Source organism: Pogona vitticeps, chromosome 2, assembly GCF_051106095.1.
Source record: "Pogona vitticeps strain Pit_001003342236 chromosome 2, PviZW2.1, whole genome shotgun sequence".
Taxonomy (NCBI): domain Eukaryota; kingdom Metazoa; phylum Chordata; class Lepidosauria; order Squamata; family Agamidae; genus Pogona; species Pogona vitticeps.
Genome location: NC_135784.1, coordinates 441,450 through 467,485, shown reverse-complemented (window position 1 = coordinate 467,485; position 26,036 = coordinate 441,450). Strand labels below are relative to the sequence as shown.

At 48.2% G+C, this 26,036-nt stretch overlaps 1 protein-coding gene across 3 annotated transcripts; it reads left to right on the top strand.

The window, feature by feature from the left end:
* The first annotated feature begins 1,072 nt into the window (after window positions 1-1,072).
* On the top strand, window positions 1,073-24,490 carry LOC144587251 (uncharacterized). Of its 3 annotated transcripts, none has more exons than XM_078387259.1 (4): window positions 1,073-1,134; window positions 2,942-3,018; window positions 17,594-17,733; window positions 21,760-24,490. In XM_078387259.1, exon 4 carries the CDS (start codon window positions 21,855-21,857, stop codon window positions 23,130-23,132), a length of 1,278 nt encoding a protein of 425 aa, XP_078243385.1. In that variant the 5' UTR covers window positions 1,073-1,134; window positions 2,942-3,018; window positions 17,594-17,733; window positions 21,760-21,854; the 3' UTR covers window positions 23,133-24,490. The 3 variants fall into 3 exon arrangements, with proteins under 3 accessions (XP_078243385.1, XP_078243386.1, XP_078243387.1); XM_078387260.1 differs by having other exon boundaries at window positions 1,080-1,134; window positions 2,947-3,018; XM_078387261.1 differs by lacking the exons at window positions 1,073-1,134; window positions 17,594-17,733 and having other exon boundaries at window positions 1,600-3,018.
* Window positions 24,491-26,036: the final 1,546 nt, after the last annotated feature.

Below are 26,036 nucleotides of genomic sequence, written 5' to 3'. Positions count from 1 at the left end.
AGACATCAGGGGAAGGCAGCTGGAGGACCCCCCCAATCTTCTTTGGGTTCAGCCTTAGTCTATTGTCTCTTTTATCCTCCCATTGAAGGAGAAGGTGGGAAGAGAAATGACATTCCCTGTTAATCAAATATCATCGGAGTCCGAAGTACAGGTGGATGGGTGCAGAGCAAAAAACCCCAGTCTGGCTTGTCTGTCGAGGGAGAAGAAGAAGGGAGGCTTGGAGGGGAAACCCCCCCCCCACAGACACACACCCCAAATCAGGATGACCAAAGGTTTGCCTCTCGTCAAGAGGACCTGCTCTTGGGGAGCATGGGGTCGGGGTGAGTAGGATTGAGATGTTATTTACAAAATACACTTAAATAAGATGCAAAGAAAACCGTACCCCCAAACACCAGCACTTTGCACATGCTCAGAGAAGAACTGTGGTGTCGTGGATGGAGGACCAGACTGGAAACCAGGAGACCTGGATTCAAATCCTGTGTGGGGGGGGGGGGCAAGGCTACTGAAGCCTCATGAAGCCTCTTGAAATCTCACTGACCTTGCAAACGTTGGGAGGGAATCTGGGATTGGGTCCTTCGTTTTTTGGTCCCAAAAGGAGGAGCAAAGGGGATACAGCTGAGTCCCGGCCCCTTCCTAGGAGGAAAGAGAAGAAAAGATCATCATCCTGGAGGCTTTTTGCATAAAGCAAATGAAAAAAAGAATCTTTCCTTGGGGGGTATCGAACCCCTTTTTTCTCCCATCGATGGAGGGTCATGAGAGGAGAAGGTGGAAGGAGAGGTTCCGCGGGGGAGGGGGAGGACGCAGGGCCGGAAGCAGACCTTCCTCCTTCTCCCCCCACTCCTCTCCCGCTTTCGTAGCTCTACGTTCTCCTCCTCCCTTCACCTCCCAACCAATCGCCGCGGAGAAGAGGAGGGGGGAGGGGAGGGCGGGGCACAGAAACGGTAACTTTTAGTCTCCATCCTTGGGAAGGGAGAACGCAGAGCTACGAAAGTGGTAGAGGAGTGGAAGGAGGGGGCTGCTTCCGGGGCTGCGTCCCCCCCCGACCGGAACCGGAAGTGGAGGCCGTGTCCCCTCCCTTTCCTTCCTTCTCGCTGTTTCTTCCGGCCTCTTTCCCGCTTCAGGAGGCGGTCGGAGGTGGGGGCCATTTGGGGGCCTTTATTTGGGGGAGGGAGGGAGGGGGGAGAGGGCGGTTTGGGGGGGTTCTCCATAGAAAGATGTTCCCACTCGCTCTCCCCCCTCACACACTCCTCGGGGAGGGGGTCCCGGGAGGGGCCTTTTCCGTTCCTCTTCCCCTTCTGTGGGGAGGTGTGTGTGTGTGTGTGTGTGTGTGTGTGTGTGTGTGTGTGTGTGTGTGTGTGTGTGTGTAAAAACCCCCCCTTTGTCTGTATGCTTTTCGCTCTGAGCCTCCTCAGGCTCGCCTCTCCCCCCCAAAAGACCTTCTCCAGCCGAAGTCTGAGCGGGACCCCCCCCAGGAAAGCCCCCCCCACACAGGAACCCCCTTTTGTTCGAAAGCTTTTGGGGGGGAAGTTCCTGGAAAGCCCCGAGTGGGGAAATCGGGGGCCTTTTTTGGGGGGGAGAAGGGAGGCTGCAAGGGGTGGGAGGAGGATGAGGGGGGGTCCAGAGAAATGGGGCTTGGAGAAGGGAGAAGATACGGGGTCGTCTGGGATGGAGGGATGTGGATGATGAGGATGATGTTTCATTTCTATGCGGCCCATCTGGCAGCCAAGGCGGTTGAGGCCCCTGCAAAGGAGGGACGTTCCTGGTCCACAAACGAGGCCCTGACCTGAATCCTCTTCCCACCCAGAGCAATGGGGGGCAGGAGAGCCCCTGGGGGGGGAAGGGAGGGGGGCTGGGACCCCTCTGTGTGTGTGTGTGTGTGTGTGTGTGTGTGTGAGAGAGAGAGAGAGAGAGAGAGAGAGAGAGAGAGTCTTCTGTGAGGTTTGCTGCTGATGATTTTGGGTTAAAATATTCTCAGGAAATTCAGTCATTAGATTCTTAATTAGCTTAGAATTCATGCATTCATGCATTCATTCAAAATTACTTTCCTCCTCTTTGCTTGTTTATGTCTTACTGTTTTCGTTGGCGCAGGGGACGGTGGTCGGCTGGATGGCCAGACCTTGGGGCTGAACAGGCTGAGCGAAGGGCCTCCTGGAAGGTCTTAAAAAACAGACGGAAGTTGTGTGTCATCATCACACGGGGGGTGACGGACCACCACATTCTTCTGGATAGCCTCTTTCCGGCTTTTCATGCCCCCGTGAAATAGTACGGGAAATTAATGGAAACCTGAAACACTCCATAGGTGGAGGGGGTGAACAGGAGTCTTCCCCCCCCCCCAGCACCCCTGCCATTGCCAGAGTAACAGCACGCGAGGGAACATCCCAGAAGCTGACTCCCCTTTTTCGTCAAGTGACCACTCCTCCCCCAGACACAAAGCCATGGTCAGGGCTGTGAAGGGCAAAGAGCAGAAGAGGGTTTCCTGCAGAGTCCAGAGGTCCCCAACCTCGGGCCTCCAGATGTTCTCGGACTGTAACTCCCAGAAGCCTCCACCACCGCCTCTGCTGGCCAGGATTTCTGGGAGCGGAAGTCCAAGGACATCTGGAGGCCCAAGGTTGGGGGGACCCCTTGCTGTAGACCCTCTGGGTGGCTGCCTTCGGTGTGGCCACCCCTCAGACAGACACCCTTTGCTCTGTCAGGTTCAGCCTCCTTTTTCCTGCTGTCAAGGCGGGCACAAGATTGTGCAGCAGTTTTAGGCTATTTCCTGGCTTTTGGAATCGTGGGTATAGAAGCAAACAATCACCCCCCAATTCATAAACCGGAGGGTATATTTTTAAAAAAATCTCCATATTGTCAAAAAGACAAAGGCTTCTATGCTAAGGGAAAACTTTTGCTTTTGTCCATCCAAGAAAGCTCCAGAATGATTTTTTTTTCCTTTTCTCCCAAGGACAGGGTGAGGTTTAGCTGATGCTCTCCCAACGTTTCTCTGGATGAAAAGAGAAATCCAAAGGTCCCCTTAAACAGGTAAGGTCTCTTTCATTCTTTGAGATCAGATGCGACACTGTGTTTGTTTATTTATTAAACAATAATCCTATGATTAGCAGGATGCGAGATGTAAAGCTGACATCAATATTTCAGATAATTTTAGCCCAATCGCAGGAAGCATCAGGAGCGTTTGGAGAGCGCCTTCCACCAGATCTACTTCCACCACATCAGCCGCCGACAAATTACATTGTTCTCTTACACCTTCCATCGTCTGCTGATACAGGATGACTTCCCAGTTTTCTTGATTAGTTGCATGCTAACTCTACTTGAGTTAACAAATTTTGACCCCATGACAGTATCAAAGCGGTGACATGAAATCCCCATATGCTGTGAGACTGTTCTGTCAACTTCATTCTGTCGTCTATTAAGTAACTTCCAACCAACCCAGTTTTGGAGGCCTCTGGCCTTTGTGAAAGCAAGCACACACTGTGAGTATCCTGGCTAAGTGGGGGTTTGAACCCGGGTTGTATGAGTCCCAGTTTTACTGCCTACAGCAGTGCTTCTCTGAACATGTGCAGAGTGTTTTTCTTTTGGTTCCCAGTCCTGCTTGGCTCAACCCTGTCGACACCAAGAGCAGGTGCTGTTGCTGAGATTCCAGCCCTGGACAGCCTGGCATGGGGACTCCCCTGAATTTCTCCTTTCCTCTTTTGGGATCCAAGAGGGTGAAGTGAAGAATTCACTCCTGCATGTTGGGATTGTTGGAGAGGGAAAGATGGAGGAGAGCCGCCTTCTTCTTCTGGCTTCTCTGCAAGAGTAGACCTTTTTTCAATCCATGGAGTCTTTTTGGTCAGTTCCAGTTGACTTATTGCTTGATTTCGGGAGCATCCGTTACAGTTTTTGCAGGATTGATGTTGTCCTAAGAGAACAGCCGCTAACCTTCTTCCTGTATCTCTTCGGCTTCTTCCTGCGATGACCAAGGCAGGGTTTCCCTGGCCAAACTGCCCTTGAAAGGAAGGGAAGCTGGAGACCCAAGGAGGAGGGAGGCGTGCAGTCTCTTCCTCAAGAAGGGCTCCTGCTGGGAGGTTATGACAGGGAAGCTTTGCCCAGCCCCTGGAAAGAAACAAGAGGTGGGGAGATTCCAGGGTGCGGGTGTGGGTGTTCATGCATTTATCGGGCCCGAGGAATGAATTTTCATGCGAAAGGCCGGACTGGAGGAATCCCAAACTGGAATTAAGATTGCCAGAAGAAATATCAACAACCTCCGATATGCAGATGATACCACTCTGATGGCAGAAAGTGAGGAGGAATTAAGGAACCTTGTAATGAGAGTGAAAGAGGAGAGTGCAATAAACAGTCTGAAGCTCATCATAAAAAACAACAATAGGATCATGGCCACTGGTCCCATCACCTCCTGGTAAATAGAAGGGGAAGATATGGAGGTAGTGACAGATTTTACTTTCTTGGGCTCCGTGATCACTGCAGATGGAGACAGCAGCCCCGAAATTAAAAGACGCCTGCTTCTTGGGAGGAAAGCAATGACAAACCTTGACAGCATCTTAAAAAGCAGAGACATCACCTTGCCAACAAACGTCCGAATAATCAAAACTACGGTTTTTCCTGTAGTGATGTACGGAAGTGAGAGCTGGACCATAAAGAAAGCTGAAGGCCGAAGAATTGATGCTTTTGAATTGTGCTGGAGGAGACTCGTGAGAGTCCCCTGGACCAGTGGTTCTTAACCTTTGTTACTCAGGTGTTTTTGAACTGCAACTCCTAGAAACCCCAGCCAGCAGACCTGATGGTGAAGGCTTCTGGGAGTTGCAGTCCAAAAACATCTGAGTAACAAAGGTTAAGAACCAGTGCCCTGGACTGCAAGGAGAACAAACCGATCCGTTTTGAAGGAAAGCAACCCCGAGTGCTCACTGGAAGGACAGATCCTGAAGGACGGATCCTGAAGCTCAGGCTCCAATCCTTTGGCCATCTCATGAGAAGAGAAGACTCCCTGGAAAAGACCCTGATGTTGGGAAAGTATGAGGGCAAGAGGAGAAGGGGACGACCGAGGACGAGATGACTGGACAGTGTCATCGAAGTGACCAACATGAATTTCACCCAACTCCGGGTGGCAATGGAAGACAGGAGGGCCTGGCATGCTCTGGTCCATGGGGTCACGAAGAGTCGGACATGACTAAATGACTAAATAACAAGGAGTGAATTTTAGAGAAGGTGCTACTTGCTTTAAGCAAGTGGTAGAAGGAGCACATAGACACACACACACATATACACACATACAAACATACATGCATACGTACATAAATGTGGGTTGAGGATTACTCCCCCAAGGTTCCCACAGACCTTTGTCCATCATTTCCCCGAAACTTATTGAATCTCTTGCAAAAACATCATTGAAATAATGTTTGAGCACATGGATCATTCTCCCGGGGTACCTTACAGGTTTGGGCTAAACCTGGATAGAATTGTTAAATCAAGTTTTGTAACATGACAATAAGTACGGTATTGTCAGGATCAGTATCGTAAAGTGAAGCAAAGCTTGAATATGCACAGCTGAGGTAATGGGAACAGCTGTGAATGTAATCATTGGATTGGTCAATACTGAGATAAAACTAGCAGACCAAGCTTACACAATCTGTGGGTTGTTGGTGGTGATGCTGTTGGTGTGTTCTTCAAGAAGAGTCGTTGTGTTCCTGTGCCTGAGAATCCTAGAGGAAGCCGTGTCTACGTGCTTGGTATTGAAGAGGAACTCTGGCAATTGGACGGAACGTATGGTATACGACTACTGAACTTATTTACTGGACATTGACTCTGATATATGCAGTAAACTCTCTGCAAACTGTTGTGCGTTACTGTGGAACTGAGAACAAAGACTTAGCTGTAAATATACCTGTATATTCTGTTAATAATACAATATCTGCTATCAACACTACTCTGGTGCTTGTCGTATTCATCATCTCAGGGAAGATTCTTTTGGTTATCGCCCCCGGGTGTATACCTGTACTACTGCTACTCTGTCACTACCCCTCTTCCCTTTCCAAAAGACATACTCTTGAAAAATATTCCATATTGCTTTAAATTTAATAGTTTTCAATATCCCTCTCCTAATTTTTATTTCACTGGTCCATTGTCATCAATGGCCACGTTCCACATTTTTCTATACTGTTCCTTAAGGTTAATTTGGTAATCGCTTTTCCAGTTCCTTGCAAATATGAGCTTTGACATAGGCACCATTTAATAGCTAATTCCTTTTCTTCTTTCTTCCCTTGTTTATTATTAATCACATTCAATAAGGCAATCATGGATTCAATCAAGTTATTTCCTCTAATCTCTTTTAAAACCAGCATCCATTCCTTCCTCCTTTGTGGGAGTATGCCATTAAGCTTAAGCAAGCTAGGGAACTTTTGTAATATGCCCATATATGGTAATGTATAACCCTGAGCATGCTGAGTAAGAAGATTTGTTATTTAAGTTCGTATACTGTATGGTGATTGGCTGTGTAACTCCTGGACTGGAGGACATTTGAATTAAAAAGGGCGACGGGTGTGCAGGGCAGAGTTTTTTTCTTCCCTCAAGCCACAATACACCAAGGCTGACTGTGTCGCTCCGGAACCCATTTAGCCCTGATCTTTGTGTCCTGTGTGATTCTTCCACACCTGCGTGGCAGCCGGACCGCCACACTCCTTTTTTGACAGAACCACCATATATGAAAATATGTCCCTTTTTCTTTTTTACACCTTCAGCACAGAGATGATGCATTATGATTTAATATATTCCATGCCACCGGAATTAAATGCCACCTCCATTTTACTTTGTAGCAATTTTCTGTAACCCTTATGGATGTGTGTTTCATAATTCTGTTATTCCACATTTTACTCCAATCTTTCCCTTCAGTTTCTTTAACCAAGTCTTCCTTTTAACACCTGGGGTTTATATCCTGCCTCTTCTCATGGTTTGTACATTTTTGTCCTTTTTCATGTCCATCTTTGCACAAAATGTCCCTTTTGTATCTCCAGTTTTCCTGAACAGATCTCTGGTTTTTCCTTTTCTATTATTTTTCTTTATTTCTTTCTATAGGGGAATAAAGAAGTGATTGGCCCTCCGGATGAGGAGGGAGGGAAAGGGGAAGTAAAGGGGGACTTGGATATTGCAGAGAAATTAAATGAGTTCTTTGGGCAGATTCCACTGCCCAATCAACCCTTGCTGACTAATGAATTGAATCAGATTAAAATATAGGATTTTTTAAACCTAATCAATAAAGATCAGTAAGTCACCGGGCCCAGATGGCATCCACCCAACGGTTATTAAGGAACTGAGAAATGAAGTTGCTGAATTCTTAACTAAGATATACAAGTTGTCATTTAAAACAGTCCGTTATGTTTTACTTGCTAGCAAACGCTATTTTGTTGCAATTTTATGGGTTATTGTATGGGAGCCTTTGTTGTTTCTTCTGGCTGGCATCAGGGCCAGATCCAGCCTCGAGGAAGGCAATGTGGATCTCAGGCCAGGAACTGAGTGACTTTGGGGCACCCACAACCGGGCGAATGCCTCTTCCCTTTTGACTTAGAAGGCCAAGCTCTCAGGTTGTCGCAGGGGCGCTCCTCTGGGGAACCAGCTGTGGCCATCATCATCCAGGTGTCTGTCAAAGAACAGGGATGTTTGGACCTTTGAAACCCTCTGTTTACTTGTCTGGCAAAAAATTGTAATTGCTGGAATTGAACAGGGCAACTTTTCTCATACTGTATACTGGAAGAGGCGCCTGCTCCCCCCCGTCCGGGGGGGCACGGCGGCGACTCTGGACACGAGCCGGCCCCTTCCTGTGGATTGCCCCAGCTGCGGCGGGCGTCGCCCGGCCCTCCTCCCTGGCGGGGACGGGTCGGGCCGGCGTTCCGCCTCGGCCGGCGCCTAGCAGCTGACATAGAACTGGTGCGGACCAGGGGAATCCGACTGTTTAATTAAAACAAAGCATCGCGAAGGCCCGCGGCGGGTGTTGACGCGATGTGATTTCTGCCCAGTGCTCTGAATGTCAAAGTGAAGAAATTCAATGAAGCGCGGGTAAACGGCGGGAGTAACTATGACTCTCTTAAGGTAGCCAAATGCCTCGTCATCTAATTAGTGACGCGCATGAATGGATGAACGAGATTCCCACTGTTCCTACCTACTATCTAGCGAAAGTTGCCCTATACTGCGTCTCCCTTCGTCCAGAAGGAGGCAATAAAAGACTACAATATATTTTTATTTATTTATTCTATTCTATTCTATTTATACCACACCTATCTAGTCATTTCGACCACTCTAGGTGGCTTACAACATGGAAAAACACATATATAAAATTTATAATATGTAATATCTTACGTTCTTATTGATTTATACTCTCAGAGCAAAGATGACATTATTAAGAAAGAGTGACCCAAAATCTGAATTGTGCTTTGCTTTTTTCTGTCTTGGTAAGCATTACTTCATTTCTTTAATAAGCTCGAAAACTACCTTTCTGTACTGTCAGGATGTCCCTTAGAAGGAATGTTATTCATTAAAGAACAATGATTGATAGTAGAATTATTCTGTTTCCACCTGGGCATAGGGCATGGGCATCCTTCAGTCTCGAGAGACTATGGTAACATGCTCTGAATCGAGGAGTGTCCTCTCCAGAGCATGAAGCCCGGGTAAGGTAATATGGAGGATAGGCTGTTACCCAAGCAGCAGATCCCCCCTCTCCACATTGCTGAAAGGGTCCAATGGAAAGGCAAGAGCCAATACAACTGGTTCCAGCAATGTCGCAGGAGTTGGCAGAACGACACATGCTGCCTTCGGGACTCCAGCTCCGGATTTTGCCTCGAGGTTAACTCCTGAAGCCTTTTCCATGAGTGGATATAGCCACAAGGCAGTGGAGGTTTGAAATGGGAGTTTTCCTTCTCCTAGATGGGCTGCCTTCCATGGCTGACGAGCCCCACCTACCCGGCTTGCTCTTTAATGGTACAAAAGTATGATCTGATCCTTAAAACTTTCCTAACTCCAAGGCTTGTGCAAATCTAATTGGCTTTCCTATTTACCATATTAAAGCCAGAGATACAATTTGAGAATTTCGCGAGCTGTTAGGAAAAGGGTCCAGGGTCCTGGGACATGCTCTTTTACAGCAGGAAGTCCCACCCCTAGGCCCCACCCCCAGGCCATGTGCTCAGGAGACAAAAAGAAAGCCCAGGGGGAAAAAAAACTCAGCAAGGCATCCATGCAAACAGACCTGGCCTTCGCCCTCAGCCCAGCTTCCTAGGGGAAAGGGTCCAGGGTCCTGTTTCCACCTACAAGCAAAAATAAAGTAGAACATGATACAGAAAATTACAAGAAACATTTTACTACCTGTCGCTGTAGAAGAGGCAGCTATGTTCGCCTGCACAAGTGTTATCAGGCAAAATCCAAATAAAACAAGACAAAAATGTATGGCACCTTATAGACTAACAATTATATTTCAATGTGAGCCTTTGTGGACATGCCCACTTCATCAGATATAGGGAAACAGGGTGAAAATAATGGGTAACATATCAGTTTCATAACAGACCACAGGAGAACCCTGGGGGGGGATCTTGCGACCAGGGATCAGAGCTCACGGGAGTTTGACAGGGAACAGAAAGGAAGAAAAGGGAGGAAGGAAAAGTCTTCATCTGGAGGAAGGAGGACAAAAGGAGACCGAGGGCAGGTCAGTGGACCTCCCCCAGCTAAAGGGGAAGGGCAGGAAATCCCTCCTGCCACTGCTTAATTTTTTTTTTCTTCTGGTCTTTGGCTTGTTTCAGTCTTTTCAGTGATGACTTAAACGTTATTGCCTCTTTTTTAAACTGTAAAACGTGTGCAGAGTAAATCTGTCTCGGTGGGCGGTATAAAAGCTAAATAAATAATATACAAAAGAGATCAAAGCAAAAAGGTCAAAGGGACGATGGAGGGAAGAGATGCTTCAATTGTGGGGAATCTGCAAATGTTTGTCTTTGTGCCCGAGTGTGACACGGTGCGTGTGCACGCAACGCGTGTCAAACGGGTGGCCCTGTGGGGAAGAAGCCTTGAGAGAACCGGAGCAGGGAGAAGAGCTCCACTTCGGGCTGTCTAAAAGGAAGCCAAAGTCTACGCCCCTCGTCCTTGGAAGTCTCGAGCAGAAAGCTTCACGTCAACGGAGGCGCCTGGGGGGGGAGAAAGAGCAGCAGCCAAAGGGAAGACCCGGGAGGACCAAGGCCACCTTCAGGCCCCCCCCCAGGCATAGGGGGTCCAGTTCTGGTCGTCGCCCCTCAAAAAAAGAGACAAGAGTGGGGCTGGAGACGGGGGGGCAGAAGGGAGCGAACCAGAGGAGGACGGGGCTCTGGGGCACCTCCTCGATGAGTGCCTGTCATGATTCAGATATATATGAAATTATGTAGGTGTGTGTGTGTGTGTGTGTGTGTGTGTGTGTGTGTGTGTGTGTGTGTGTGTGTGTGTGTGTCAAGTGGATAGAGGGGAGCCTCTTTTCCCTCTCATGCAGTATCAGGACCCTCGGGGGACATCCACTCCAATGAGGCGCTGCTAGAGGAAGAAGCGAGAAAAGAAAATATTTCTTGACGTAGCATGTTAATCTGTGGAACTGCTTGCCACAGGATGCGGAGGGGTCTCCCGGAGAGCCAGGGAGCGAGGCGCTCCTTGCCCCTCCCCTCCCTCCTTGCCCTCCCCCTTCCTCCCTTCAGAGAAGAAGCGGGGGGGCGGATCTCCACCTTAGCCCCCCACATTCTCAGCCTCAGCCCCCCCTTTTCTGTCTCCCCCTCCTGCCCCCCTCTCTCTGTCGCCCCCTCGCCTTCCTCTTCGTCCTCTTCCTCCTGCCAAGCACCTCCCTTCCCCCGCCGCCCCCCCTAGAATTGCAGCCTTAAAACCCCTTTTCTCCACTTTTGCAGAAGGGGGGGGTCTGTGGGGAGGAAAGAGGGAGGGGGGAAATCCAACTTCCCTTCTTCCTTTTTTTTTTCACAGCCACCGAGGCCTCCAGGATTCAGGAGAAAGTTGGCAGGGGTTGTGACAAACCCAGACCTACTGGGATCTGCCACACGTTAACTAAGCTGCCACCAACCATTCCCTATAAGAAGTCACACAGACCAGGGATGGATTTTCAAACAAATAAAAGAACAAGGTTTATTCAAATCACACACAGGGAAAATAAAATGATCAGGTGAATAAGATATAGTAACGTGGCTTAGTCTCATTCATACATGCACACAGTTTGGTTCACACAGAACACTTAACTTGAAGCACAGACCCTGAACCTATCAGTTCTGGCTAACCAACAGACACCTGAACCTATCAGGTTGGTACTGACTGACACACAGTAGTACCCTGTCTGACACACAGACTCCCACACCAGCTTCTTCTTCTCAGCTGCTGCTTCTTCTCCTCAGCGTCTACACTTCACCACACAGGCTTCACATATATATACAGTACAGCCCCTCCTCCTGATGTCCCGCCTTCCACTCCCCATAGGATGGAACTTTCCCTCCAAACCCATGACAGACAGGTAACATCAGTGCTGTATGTAACACCTCCCCTCTTTATAAGTTGTTTTGTAGGGGGAAAGCTAAGGTGCTTTTCACCAAAAAAACAACCTGGATAAAACACACAAAAACAGTTATACATACAATATCATACTTACTTATACTTACATTCTAAGTTAACCATATCAATTAGGCATTTAAACATTTACCATATACATTACATCAAGTTACCTTTATTCATACAAACCAAGTTCAAAAAACAGGTACATTTAACTTTTTGTCATCAATATATATACATAGTCCATGTTTCTTTCGCCGTCTTCATTCTTCAGGTCTTCTTGACAAGGCGTCAGCAACACAGTTCACTGACCCTCTGACCACCTTCACTTCAAAGTCATAGTCTTGTAAGTTTAAAGCCCACCTCATAAGTTTGCTATTGTGGGTTTTCATTGTCTTTAACCATTGCAGTGGTGAATGGTCAGTGCACAGAATAAAATGTCTTCCCCAGATGTAAGGCTTGGCCTTCTGGATCGCGTAGACTATGGCCAGGCACTCCTTTTCCACGGTTGCCAAATGTCTCTCACCTTTCTGGAGTTTCCTACTCAGGTAGGACACTGGATGCTGGTCACCATTCTCATCCTCCTGGCAAAGAACTGCTCCTACCCCGCTGTTAGACGCATCGGTGTAGATGATGAACTCCCGGTCGAAGTCTGGAGCACGCAGCACTGGATAGTTGATGAGCGCCTGCTTCAACCTCTGGAACGCCTCCTCACAGTCGCTGGTCCACGGGATGCGGTCATCAGCCTTCTTCCTCGTCAGATCGGTCAGCGGAGCCGCAATCTCGCTAAACCTCGGGATGAACTTTCTGTAGTATCCCACCAACCCAAGAAATGATTTGACTTTTTTCTTGGTGTTGGGTCTAGGCCAATCACGAACTGCTTCTAGTTTGGCCTCTAGGGGTTTTATCACTCCTCCCCCTACCATGTGACCCAAATATTTTGTTTCTGGGATACCCAGCTGCAGTTTGTTCTCTTTGCAGGGCCTGGGCCAAAGCACTCCCTCCCCTGGGTCAAAGTGCCTCTCCCTGGCTTTCTGGTCATCTCAAGCTTTCTTTCTGACCTTTTGAGCTTGCAGGGTCTCTGCTGCTAGCTCTAGGTTTCTCTTTAGGTCATTCCTTAAAGAGTCTATATATGTCACAACATCTTGTGGGTCATCCTGGGTGATCTGCTCCCAATCTTGTTTGATCAAATCAAGGGGCCCTTTCACCCTTCTCCCAAATAAAAGTTCAAATGGACTGAACCCGGTACTGGCTTGTGGCACTGATCGATAAGCAAACAAAAGGGATTGCAGCTTCTGGTCCCAATTGTTTGGATTCTCTGCCAAGTAAGCCCTAATCATGCGCATTAGAGTCCCATTGAACTTCTCAGTTAACCCATTACTTTCAGGATGATAGGCAGTGGTTTCCTTGTGCTTAATTCCACAGATTTGCCATAAGCGTTTCATGAGCTTTGATGTGAACGATGCGCCCAAATCTGTGATTATTTCTGAGGCAAATCCCATCCTAGACATATACCCCACCAAGGCATCTGCCACTGTGTTAGTTTCAATGTTAGTCAAGGGTATGGCTTCAGGGTACCTCGTGGCATGGTCCACAATGGTGAGAATGAACCTGTTCCCCCTCTTTGTGGCCTTGGGCAAAGGTCCCACAATATCCACCCCTATGCATTTGAACGGAGTGTCAATCACAGGCAAAGGGCACAACTTTGCTTTGGTCCTGTCGCGGCTATTCCCCTGCCTTTGACACACATCACATTGTTTACAGAACTCCCTGATCTGCTTCCCTATGTCAGGCCAGTAAAAATTCTGTGTGATTCTCTGCTGTGTTTTGTTCACCCCTAAGTGCGCAGCAAACATGTCAGAGTGCCCCCTTTGTAAGATCATGGGGCGATACTTTTCGGGTACCACCAGCTGACTTCTGATCCCATCTCCCCCTTTTGAGATATTTCTCAGGGTCTCTCTATACAAAATCCCCTTTTTCTCTAGAAATCTCACTGGGGTTTCAGGTGTTAGCTGGGCGTCAGTCACCTGCTCAAAACACTTTTGGAGAGTGGCGTCTGCCTTTTGCTCTTGTCCAAATCTGCTGTCTGTGGTTAAGGTTTCCACCACAGCTTCTGAACTCCCCTCTGCTTCCGTCTCTGGCTCATCATTACCCCCCTGAACTGTCCCCGTGGTGGCTTGTGAACGTGTAATCACTAGCACCCGTTTCACATGTTCAGCCAGGTCATTTCCCACGAGCACGGCTGCTGGCAGAGTCGATGAAATCGCTAGCCGCCAAACTCCCCTCCAGCCTTGAAAGTTCACAGGTACCTCCGCTACTGGCAGTGAGATCACCTGCCCCTCAATCCCTGCTACCTTCATGCTCTCATTTGGGATTATATATTCCCTAGGAATAATATCTGGATGGCACAGGGTCACCTGGGAACAAGTGTCCCGCAGCCCCCTATACTGATGGTCAAGTATTCCTACGTCCACCCCTGCTGTCTCTAACAACTGAGAATCTGTTCTCACCAGTAGGCAGCGCCTGACCTCTACAAGAGGACCATTTTCCTCAGCCTGATCAGCAGATGTAGCTGTTCCAGATTGAGTAGCCATGGCAACAGGCTCCCTCAGTGACAATGAGCCTTGCTCTTTCTGGACACAGAACACAGCTTTTGGCTTGGTTCCACTCGAATCCTGAGGCACAATTCCTTTTAGCTGTTTTAATTTCTCACACTCTGAGATTAGATGGCCCTTTCCCTGACAGAAATAACATTTTCTGGTGTATTTTGAGTCTTTCTCATCTTGTTTTGGTTTTCCCTCCAAAATCTGAGGTCTTGGTTTCATGTCTGAGGGCTTCCTTTCACCATGGGCCCCTCCCCCTTGCTGGCTTTTCCCTGCTCCCTGAGAGTACTTGCTGTAGGTTTCTTTGGGTTTATCTACAGATTTCCACTCAGCACCTAAGGGTTTTCTTATTTGATAAATAAAATCTGCGATCTCGGCTGCTTCTGCCACAGATCTAGGTTTCCTTTCCCTCACCTGGAATTTCAGTTCCCCATGCAGGACTGAATAGAACTGTTCCAGCGCTATCAAGTCTTTGAGCTGCTGAAAGGTCTCTGTCCCCTCCTGAGATAGCCATTTCTCTAGCAGCCTCACCATTTGGGCCCCCACTTGGGTAAAAGTCTGCTCTGGTTTCTTAGTGATTGACCTGAATCTTTGCCTCAGCTGTTTCGCATTTATCCCATGTCTTGCAAACACCAGTTTTTTAAACTCTGCAAAATCTCTCATCAGTTCCTGTGGCATCTCTGAATAAACTTCAGCAAGGCTACCACTGATTAAAGATCGCATAATGGTCATCTTCTCAGTTTCCCTCACTGAGAAGTCCACAAACGCTCTTTCCACTAAGGAAAAGAACACCTCAGGACAATCTCCCTTGTGGTACACAGGGAATTTCTTCAGGTCAGCTTTAGACAATTGGCCTCCCTCAGAATCCCTATTGTTATTATTGTTCTGATTCATCAGTTCCAATTTTCTTAATTCAAACGCCATTCTTTCTTTTTCCAGATCAAATTGTCTTTGCCTCTCCCTTTCCTGCATTTTTTCTCTTTCTAATCTTTCCTCCATTTCAAATTGCCTCATCCTCAGTTCATGCTGTTGGGCTATGAGCAATTTTCTGAGTTCTGGGTTCTGTTCTCCCGTGCTGTCACCCTGCACTGAGCCAAATTCATCCTCAGAACCTTGGTCAACCTGGGGGTCTTTCACTTCACCCATTTCTGCCATTTGGCTTCGAGTCAAGGGCATACTCCCCCCCAGAACAGGCTGCTTTCAAAAGTCAAGCCTCAAAATAAAGCGACCACTTTTTTTTTCTTTTGCCTCAGAACCAGCTTTCTCTATAGATTGCTGCTGTCCTTTCAGCACTAACTTGCAACAGTTGCGAGTTAGAGTCTACCCCCCTCTGCTGGGCCTCTCAGCAGGCAAGCTAGCTCACTGCTATTTCACAGTTTTGCCTCAGCTTTTTTCCCGCCAAAAACAGGTTGCCTCAGAGCTCCCTAATCTAGCCCCCAATCTGAGGTTACACGTTCTTCTACTAGTGCACCCCCCCGTCAGGCACACCTAGAAGATTACCTACGCGCTCTCAGATTGTCCCTGACTAGACCCCCCTTGCTCTGGGCACTCTTGCCAAGGCTTTGCTGGACCACTGGACAACTGGACCAGTCGTATCCCACACGCTGGACACCAATCAATGTGACAAACCCAGACCTACTGGGATCTGCCACACGTTAACTAAGCTGCCACCAACCATTCCCTATAAGAAGTCACACAGACCAGGGATGGATTTTCAAACAAATAAAAGAACAAGGTTTATTCAAATCACACACAGGGAAAATAAAATGATCAGGTGAATAAGATATAGTAACGTGGCTTAGTCTCATTCATACATGCACACAGTTTGGTTCACACAGAACACTTAACTTGAAGCACAGACCCTGAACCTATCAGTTCTGGCTAACCAACAGACACCTGAACCTATCAGGTTGGTACTGACTGACACACAGTAGTACCCTGTCTGACACACAGACTCCCACACCAGCTTCTTCTTCTCAGCTGCTGCTTCTTCTCCTCAGCGTCTACACTTCACCACACAGGCTTCACATATATATACAGTACAGCCCCTCCTCCTGATGTCCCGCCTTCCACTCCCCATAGGATGGAACTTTCCCTCCAAACCCATGACAGACAGGTAACATCAGTGCTCTATGTAACAGGGGTCTCCTCAGAGGGCGCTGCTAGAGTAATAAGTGAGAAAATATTTCTTGACTTGGCATGTTAATCTGTGGAACCCCTTGCCACGGGATGTGGTGTCCAGAGGGGTCTCCCGGAGAGTGAAGCGCCCCTTGCCCCTGACTCGCCCCACCTCCTCCCTTCAGAGAAGAAGCGGGAGGGGGGGGCCAAGGGGGGGCAAGGGGGGGCGGCGTCGCTCCTGGCCTGGAGGGCGGGAAAGCAGCGGCCGTTTGCCCCCCCCTTTGGTCCACGAGGGGGGGCACTGGGACGGGGGGCAGAGGAGTCTGTGTGTGTGTGTTTGTGTGTGTGTGTGTCCCATCCACACACACCCCCACAGGAGGAGGGGACAGGGCAGGGGGGGGTCGTCTCTCTTTCCTTCCTTCCCTTCCCCCCCGATCCGTCTGTCCTTCTTTCCTTTTTTCCTCCTCCTCACCGCTGGCCTTGCCCCCAACTCTCCTCTGAAAGACTGCTTGTCTATTAAGAGTTAACCCAAGGATGATGAGGATGATGATCAGGGCTGGCGAGGTTGCAAGAGGGAGGGAGGGAAGTCAAGGGGAGAACGGAAAGCAGGAAGTGTGTGTGAGGCAAGAGAGGCGGGGAGTCAGGGCGGACCCGATATCCCGATACTCCGAAGCGGCAGGAGGGACCCCCCCAGCAAAGCAAAGCCACCTGGGCCCCCTTTACCTCTGTGTGTGTGTGTGTGTGTGTTTTATCCCCAGAGTCCCCTCATTTATTCACCCTGCCCCTCTAGACCATGTCTACTCAGGCTCGCCTCTCCCTCCTTCCCCCCAAAAGACCTTCCCCAGCCAAAGTCTGAGAGTGACCCCCCCTCACAGGAAACCCCTTTTGTTGGAAAGCCTTGGGGGGGGAAGTTCCTGGAAAGCCCCGAGTGGGAAATGGGGGCCTTGGGGGGGGGAAGAGGAAGAAGGGGTCCAGAGAAATGGGGCTTGAAATGGGGTGGGAGAAGACTGGGAGGGAGGGAGGGAGGGAGGGATGTGGATATCGTTGTTGTTGATGATGTTTCATTTCTATGCCGCCCCATCTGGCAGCCAAGGTGGGCTACACTGGGAAAAGTGTGTGTGTGTCTGTGGAGTCTTGTGTGGGGTTTGCTGATGATGATTTGGGGTTGAAAAATATTCTCAGGAAATTGTCTGAATCTCCTCTTGGTTTCCTGGAAGAGACTTTCTTAGAGGCAGGAAATTCAGTCATTAGATTGTTAATTAGCTTAGAATTCATTAATTCATTCAAAATTATGTTCCTCCTCTTTGCTTGTTTATGTCTTGCTGTTTTCGTTGGCGCAGGGGACGGTGGTCGGCTGGATGGCCGGACCTTGAGGCTTGAGAGGCTGAGCGAAGGGCCTCCTGGAAGGTCTTAAAAAGCAGACGGAAGTTGTGCGTCATCATCATCACACAGGTGGTGCCACCAGAGGAGCTGCAAGGAGGTGATCAATGGGGGGGGGAATTGCAAAATGGGAGGGGTGGAATTAAGAGGTAAAAATGGGTTGCAGTGACATATATTTAAAAGAACCTGGGGGAAAAACAGCCTCCCCCCCACCAGCCCCAGAGACTGGACAATCCGCTCGGTCTGCTCTGCAAGAAGGCCTTGCAGGGGGAGGTCTCTTTGTTTTGGTCCCTTCCCTCCTCGCATGGGAGGGGGGGATAAATTGGGAGAGGGGCCGAATTGGGAAAAGAGCATCCCCCCCCGGTACTCTTTCTCTCCGCTCCCAATTTCTCCTTCCTCCAGCCAACACCCCCCGCAAACATCACATCCCATGTCAGAAGCGAGATATGGGCTTTGGGGGAGAAGGCGGGTCCCTCCACCCGCCCCCCTCCATGCCTGGCCTGCCATCCAGAGCCTCTTCTGGATCCCCCTCCCAGTCTATAGTGTTTGAAGGGGACTCTTCAGAAGCAAGTGGTTCAGTGGCTCTGGGTTGAGGAGAGCGAAGGCAGACTAGATCCCCCCCCCTCCCGACCAGATCCCATGCTGGGGATCCCCTGCAGGAAGGCGGGTGGGTAGGTTGGAGGGATATCCTCCCTCTTCAAGTGTGTGTGTGTGTGTGTGTGTGTGTGTGTGTGTGTTGGGGGGGCTTCCTGGTGGCCTTGCATAAAAAGCCTCCCCCCCCCAGGGAAAAGCATGGCAGAAAGAGAAGGAGGCCAGAGATTTCGGGCAGGGGCGGAAAGGAGATCTCTCCTCCCACCCACCCCAGAGGAGAGGCTCCTCTGGCCAGCTCTCCTGGCTGCAAGGAAGAGGCTTCTCTGCTTGGGGCTTTTCTCCTGGACGCGCCATTCAGAGCCGTCTCGTTTACAAAAGGCCCCTCCCTCCCTCCCTCCCTCCCTCCCTCCCAGCTTTTTTCTCTTCATCCCCTGCTCCTTTCTCTGCCCCACCGGATGGAAGAAGGAGAAAGGCAGCTGTCCAGAGGGAAAGCCTTTCGCTCTTCCTTCCTCCCGGGATCTCTCCAGAGGGATCCTTTGGCTCCTTTTCTTCTCCCAGGAAAGGGGAGAGTGATCTGATCTCTCCCGGTCTTCCCAGGACTGAAAGAGAAGAGATCAAATGCCAGATTCCTCCAACCTTTGCAAGGCAGGTGAGCTCTTTTTATTGCCATCAGAGGCACCACCATTCTGGTAAAATTAATTCCTTTTCGTCAAGTAAACATAATAATACAGAGAAAAATGTCGTATAAGGTATGTATAACTGTCCGACTCTTTGTGACCACATGGACCAGAGCACGCCACGCCAACCTGTCTTCCACTGCCTCCCGGAGTTGGGTCAAATTCATGTTGGTTGCTTCGATGACACTATCCAACCATCTCATCCTCTGTCGTCCCCTTCTCCTCCTGCCTTAAAACTTTCCTAACATCAGGGTCTTTTCCAGGGAGTATTCTCTTCTCATGAGATGGCCAAAGGATTGGAGCCTGAGCTTCAGGATCCGTCCTTCAGACGATTCACAAAGTCAGCATAGGGCTCTTTGGGGCCTTGGCATATATTAGCAAAGCTAGCAACTGTCTCTCCCTGAACTGGGATCTTTTTCCATGATTTTACCACAATGTCTGCTATTTGATTCAATGCTTGATCTGTTAGAGCAAGTTGTTGAGTCGAAGTAGAAAAATTTCCTTCCCCCAAAAGCATGTCTCTAGTAATGTTAATTCTGGGGTTAGCCCTTTGATTCTTTTCAAACTGTTCTTGTGCTCTTTGCCACCACTCATCCATACATAACAAATTTTGGGCAGGGGGAAGAAGGGACCTAATGAGTATTTTCCAATCAGCAGGAAGAAGGCTTTGTTGAGCCAAATTATCAAGGATAGCCCGGGTGTATGGAGCTTGAATGCCATTATCCTTAATGCTGCATTGCAACTCCTTAATAAATTGATATCTGAAAGGGTCATATCTATCTGGGACACCAGGGTTATTTCCTACTGCAGGTGTACCACGGATTACAGGTAAAGCAGAAATGGTGGTGTTTCCTGCATCCTCTGAATCTAATAAAGGAGAAGCAACTGTTGCAGCAAACAAATTAGACCTTGACCCCTCACCATGATTATCTGCTGGATGACACAGTGGAGGAAATTTGCAAGTAAACCATGGAACTTTTGCAGTAAAAGCTCAATTCTAATCATACCCTCTCCTTGTATTTCTGAGTAAGCTGGCTGAATAGGTCAGTGGTTTAAATATCTGGTTGGAGAACCAGAGGTTCCCCGCTGTGTCTCCCACGGGTAAGGTCAGCCTGTGTGGCCTTTGAGAAACTGCAGGGTCCCAGAAGCAGGGAATGGGGAATGACTTTTGAGTATTCTCTACCTAGAAACCCCTGAAAAAAAGGGTTGCCATCAGACAGAATTGACTTGATGGCCCATGATTAATATTTCAGATAGTGCTTAATATTAATCAACTATGTTTTCCCAAAACTGTCTCTTTGGAAGTATCAATTCAGGCAAGGGGAGTCCATTCTGTTTGCACAATATGGCTAATTTTTCAAATGTTCCCTGTAAAGCTTTCAGGAGACAGATGCCTTTCAAAGGAGTTAAAGACAGAGCAAAATCTTTGGTTTGACCTCCAGTTAGATTATGCTGTGTGCTATGTGGGGATCCCTTTTCTCAAGGGATGAAGGAAAGACGCGGAGACAAGGATAAGGAAAGAAGAAGCTTCTCTCACTCCTGTGAGAGGTTTATTTATAATACAGAATAAACAACAAGCGTGCTCGGCTCGCCTTTGCCCCAAAGAAGACGGAAGGCTGAGGCGGGCAGGCGAGAGAGAGAGATGGGGGGCTCCAAAGTGAAGGTGGCGGTGCGGGTCCGGCCCCTCAACCGGAGGGAAATAGATCTGCATACAAAATGCGTGCTGGATGTGGATGAAAACAAAGTTATCCTCCATCCTGTGAACACTAACCTGTCCAAAGGAGATGCCAGGTCAAGCAAAGCTTAGTCCTCTCCACTCCCACCAGCGAAACACCGACTGACTTGGAGTGACAGGAAGAGGGAAGCTTGGATGGCGAGGCTGATGTGACATGGCACTCCGGGCCCCTGCATCTCTCTCTCTCTCTCTCTCTCTCTCTCTCTCTCTCTCTCTCTCTCTGCGTGCGTGTGCGTGTGTGTGTATGTGTACACGAATTGTTCTCATTGAAGTGGCTGGGGCATCTCTAGATGATATACAAGCCTCCAAGCCTTCCAAATGCAGAGTCTCTGTCGTGTACATGCAGATTGGCTGCTGCATATGTGATCCTTCCGGGTAGGTGGGGCTCGTCAGCCCTGGAAGGCAGCCCATCTAGGAGAAGGAAAACTCCAAATTTAAACCTCCACTTCCTTGTGGCTATATCCACTAATGGAAAGGGCTTCAGGAGATAACCTCGAGGCAAAATCCGGAGCCGGAGTCCCGGAGGCATTTTCTTTCATTCTGCCAACTCCTGCGACGTTGCTGGAACCAGTTGTATTGGCTCTTGCCTTTCCACTGGACCATTTCAGCAACGTGGAGAGGGGGGATTTGCTGCTTGGGTAACAGCCTATCCTCCATATTATTTTACCCAGGCTTCGTGCTCTGGAGAGGACACTCCAGCTTCGCATACAGCGTCGAAACAACACGGGTTCAGTGTGGAAGAGATTGTAACTCTCGAATTGGCCTTCTCAGCCACACGAGACGCTGTTCCAAGTCCTCCATACAGAGCACGCTACCATAGTCTTTCGAGACTGAAGGATGCCTACTAGAATAAACAAAGCGAGTAACTGTATGCGTGATTGATTACATCCTGTGCTAACAAGCTAGAGCTAGAGTGATAACAGCGAAGTGATGTGCTCATATGTTTTGTCTCATGCTTTGGCTCAAGATTAAGGATGATGTATGCCAATTAAGGCAAGGATGAGGTGATTGCTTTGGCTGTGAATCAAGGGCGATGTGACCCTGCTGCCGCATGGCGTGCCAATGCTTTAGCAAGACCCTTACAGTGCTACATTCTCAAGACATCTTCTTTTTTCTCTATCAGGTAACAAACTCGATGGCCAGAATTATACAGAGTCGCTTCTTCTGGCCCTGAAAAGAATCAAGTTTGAAGCCGGGAAGAAAAGCTTAGAAAAACCCATGAGCCAGAGTGAGCCACGCCTGAAGTGTGGAGATAGATTCAGACCAGTTACGCTAGTTCAGTTTAAAGAACTCACCCTGGGGAAAAATCACACAAAAAACATGGAATGTGAAAAGAGTTTCAGCGGGAGAAGAAATCTGTGTTCACATCGAAGAACTCACACGGGGAAGAAACCGTATGAATGCATGGAATGTGGAAAAAGCTTTAGTCGCACTGATAAACTTAGGTCACATGAAAGGACCCACACTGGGGAGAAACCACATAAATGCATGGAATGTGGAAAGAGCTTTAGTCAGAGTGGTCATCTTAGGGCACACCAAAGGACCCACACTGGGGAGAAACCACATAAATGCATGGAATGTGGAAAGAGCTTCAGTGACATTGGTCAGCTTAGGGTACATCAAAGGACCCACACTGGGGAGAAACCACATAAATGCATGGAATGTGGAAAGAGCTTTAGTCAGAGCGGTCATCTTAGGGCACACCAAAGGACCCACACTGGGGAGAAACCACATAAATGCATGGAATGTGGAAAGAGCTTTAGTGACATTGGTCAGCTTAGGGTACATCAAAAGACCCACACTGGTGAGAAACCACATAAATGCATGGAATGTGGGAAGAGCTTTAGTCGCAGTGATGCCCTTAAATCGCATCGAAGGACCCACACTGGGGAGGAACCACATAAATGCATGGAATGTGGGAAGAGCTTTAGTCGCAGTGATGCCCTTAAATCGCATCAAAGGACCCACACTGGGGAGAAACCACATAAATGCATAGAATGTGGAAAGAGCTTTAGTCGCAGTGATGCCCTTAAATCACATCAAAGGAGCCACACTGGGGAGAAACCACATAAATGCATGGAATGTGGAAAGAGCTTCAGTGACATTGGTCAGCTTAGGGTACATCAAAGGACCCACACTGGGGAGAAACCACATAAATGCATGGAATGTGGAAAGAGCTTTAGTCAGAGCTGTCATCTTAGGGCACACCAAAGGACCCACACTGGGGAGAAACCACATAAATGCATGGAATGTGGAAAGAGCTTTAGTGACAGTGGTCACCTCAGGTCACATCAAAGGACACACACTGGGGAGAAACCACATAAATGCATGGAATGTGGAAAGAGCTTTAGTCGCAGTGATGCCCTTAAATCACATCAAAGGACCCACACTGGGGAGAAACCACATAAATGCATGGAATGTGGAAAGAGCTTCAGTCACAGTGGTAAGCTTAGGTTACATCAAAGGACACATACTGGGAAGAAACCACATAAATGAATGGAATATGGAAAGACCTTTAGTCGCTGTGATGCCCTTAGATTACAGTGGTGCCCCGATAGATGACGGCCTCGCTGAACGACAAAACCGCATGATGATGACTTCTTGTGATCGCTATAGCGATTCGCAAAACAGTCATTTTATGGGGGATTTTCATTTCAGAATGATTTGGTCTGTGCTTCGCGGGCCGTTTGTTCACAAGATGACGATTCTGACAGCTTCTCAAAATGGCGTCCCTTCGCAAAATGGATGGCTTCCCTTCGCAAAATGGGTGTTTTTGGGACAGAAGCTTCGCAAGACACCGATTTAAAACAGCTGATTGGCGGTTCTCTATGGGCGATCTTTGCAAAATGACGAAGTATTTTCCACATTGGAATGCATTAAATGGTTTTCAATTATTCCAATGGGGGATTTTTCGCATTACAATGATTTTGCTGTGCAGCAATTTTCCTGGAACAGATTATCATCATCATGCGGGTCACCACTGTACATAAAAGTACTCACACTGGAGAGAAACCATAGAAATGCATGGGATGTGGAAAGAGCTTTATTCAGAGCTCCTGATAAGAAGGCAGAAGGAGCTCATTCAATTTTGTGCTGATTTCCATTGGAAAGAATAAACAACAAAAAACCATACTTGTTAATTCTCTGCCTTTGTAAGGATGGATTCTTAAAACATACGACTGTTGTCTTACTGCCTTCCCTGTTTTTCTGCATGGTGGAGAATTATAGCTCTTAAAATTCTTGACTGCTCTGATTTCTATCCTTGATTTATGTTTGGAAATATACATAGTTCTGATTTGCCTCCTGAAGAAGAAAGTCCATGCCAACAGTTTTCAGTGTCCCACTGGGAGAAATGTGTCCTGTAAGAAGCAGCTACAGATAGCAGAGCATCCAAGACGCTTTGTATACCTCTAGATCCTTGCCTTGCAAGGTAGGTGCATTGCAAAGCAGCCTGAAATTTAAACAAAGGCACATGCACACCCATCAATATGAGTGTTGCATAATTCTTGCCCAACTAGCAGACTATAGCAGTGGTGTATAAGGATTTAAAGCACAACAAATTCCTTTTTACTCAGTGACCAAAATCCTGTTGCATGGCTGCCGCTTCGTAACTTGTCGTTGCTCAAAGAGTTGTCACATGTCAGGCCAAGGGAGAAGTCCTACCCCGCCAGCAGCTTCGCAGCCTTGCAACTAGTGGCACTGTCCATTGCACAATCATTTTCTATGTCAAGTGGCATAGGATTCCAACCTGTGAGTGACTGTAAAAAGGTTCGTTCTTTTCCTGAGCTTGCTCCCCTTGTTGTATCGTAAAAGATGAGTCATTATTTTGAATAAAAGAACTTTTATTAACAGAACCTATTGCTTCAACTTTGTTCAACACATTAGGACAACAAACAGATAAATGAGGTGGGGAATTATCCCACATCCATAACAGTGACTTTTCTTGGTTAATGTCCTTTAACAATAAGTTCTGCTCTATTTCTCTTTGTTGATCGGTTCTCTCGGTTGTGGCTTGCGTCCGTGGCATAAAGTCCCACAGCACGGTGGCGAGCCCATTGCCCCTCTGGTTGTTTCTCCCTCATGTAGATTGGGTCTGGACCTTGACCCCTTGGAAAGACTAAAACTGTCCATTCTAAAGGACTAAGACCTGGTATTATAGGACGTATTTTCTCTTCACAAGACCATTCGTTTCTTCCTTCTCTAACACTCCCGGCTAATCTCTTTCTTGGTACTTTGTAAGCAAACGCGCCTTCTTTAACTAAATCATCTGTTGTTTTCTTCAAATACTGAGACCTTCTCTGTATCTGTAGATGTGTTTCCTTCCTCTGTTGTTAAAAACACATCTACCCTCTCTCGGTCATCTCTGCGATACTCCCTCTTGCCTCTCTCTCCCTCTCTTAACTGCCTTAACGGTTCACTTTCCTCACGACTCTCTCTTTCCCCTGCCTCTCGCTCTTCCACGCCCCATGGTCCCCTTTCCTCGTGCCTCCCTATTCTTTCCCCTGTCTCTCTCTCTTCCTACCCGGAACCCTGGAAGGCAGCCCATCTAGGAGAAGGAAAACTCCAAATTTAAACCTCCACTTCCTTGTGGCTATATCCACTAATGGAAAGGGCTTCAGGAGATAACCTCAAGGCAAAATCCGGAGCCGGAGTCCCGGAGGCATTTTCTTTCATTCTGCCAACTCCTGCGACGTTGCTGGAACCAGTTGTATTGGCTCTTGCCTTTCCACTGGACCATTTCAGCAACGTGGAGAGGGGGGATTTGCTGCTTGGGTAACAGCCTATCCTCCATATTATTTTACCCAGGCTTCGTGCTCTGGAGAGGACACTCCAGCTTCGCATACAGCGTCGAAACAACACGGGTTCAGTGTGGAAGAGATTGTAACTCTCGAATTGGCCTTCTCAGCCACACGAGACGCTGTTCCAAGTCCTCCATACAGAGCACGCTACCATAGTCTTTCGAGACTGAAGGATGCCTACTACTACTCTCTCCCACGCGCCTTCTCTCTCGACTTTCCTTGCGTCTCTCTCTCTCTTTCCCTTTGTCTCTTGTTCTTCTGCGTGGCTTCTCTCCTCTTCCTCCTCGCGTACATCGCTTGTTTGATCTTTTTCCTGTTCTACTTCTGTCTCCTTTCCTGCTGTTATTATTCCTCTCGTCTGTTCTGTGTCCTGCTCACGAGGGGATGGCTCACTCTTTCCTCTGACCTCACAGTGACGAAAGAGCAAGAAAGGTGTCGGAGATTTGATATATTGGATAATATTTCTCTAAGCTTAGAAACAACCATAAAGAGGAGAGACTAATTAGGCCAGAGCTGTGACCTTGACCTGTCCTTTTGCACCATTTCTGTGGTTGAAACTGAGCCCCTTCTCCCCACCTTCCCAAGCTGCACCATGAACAGA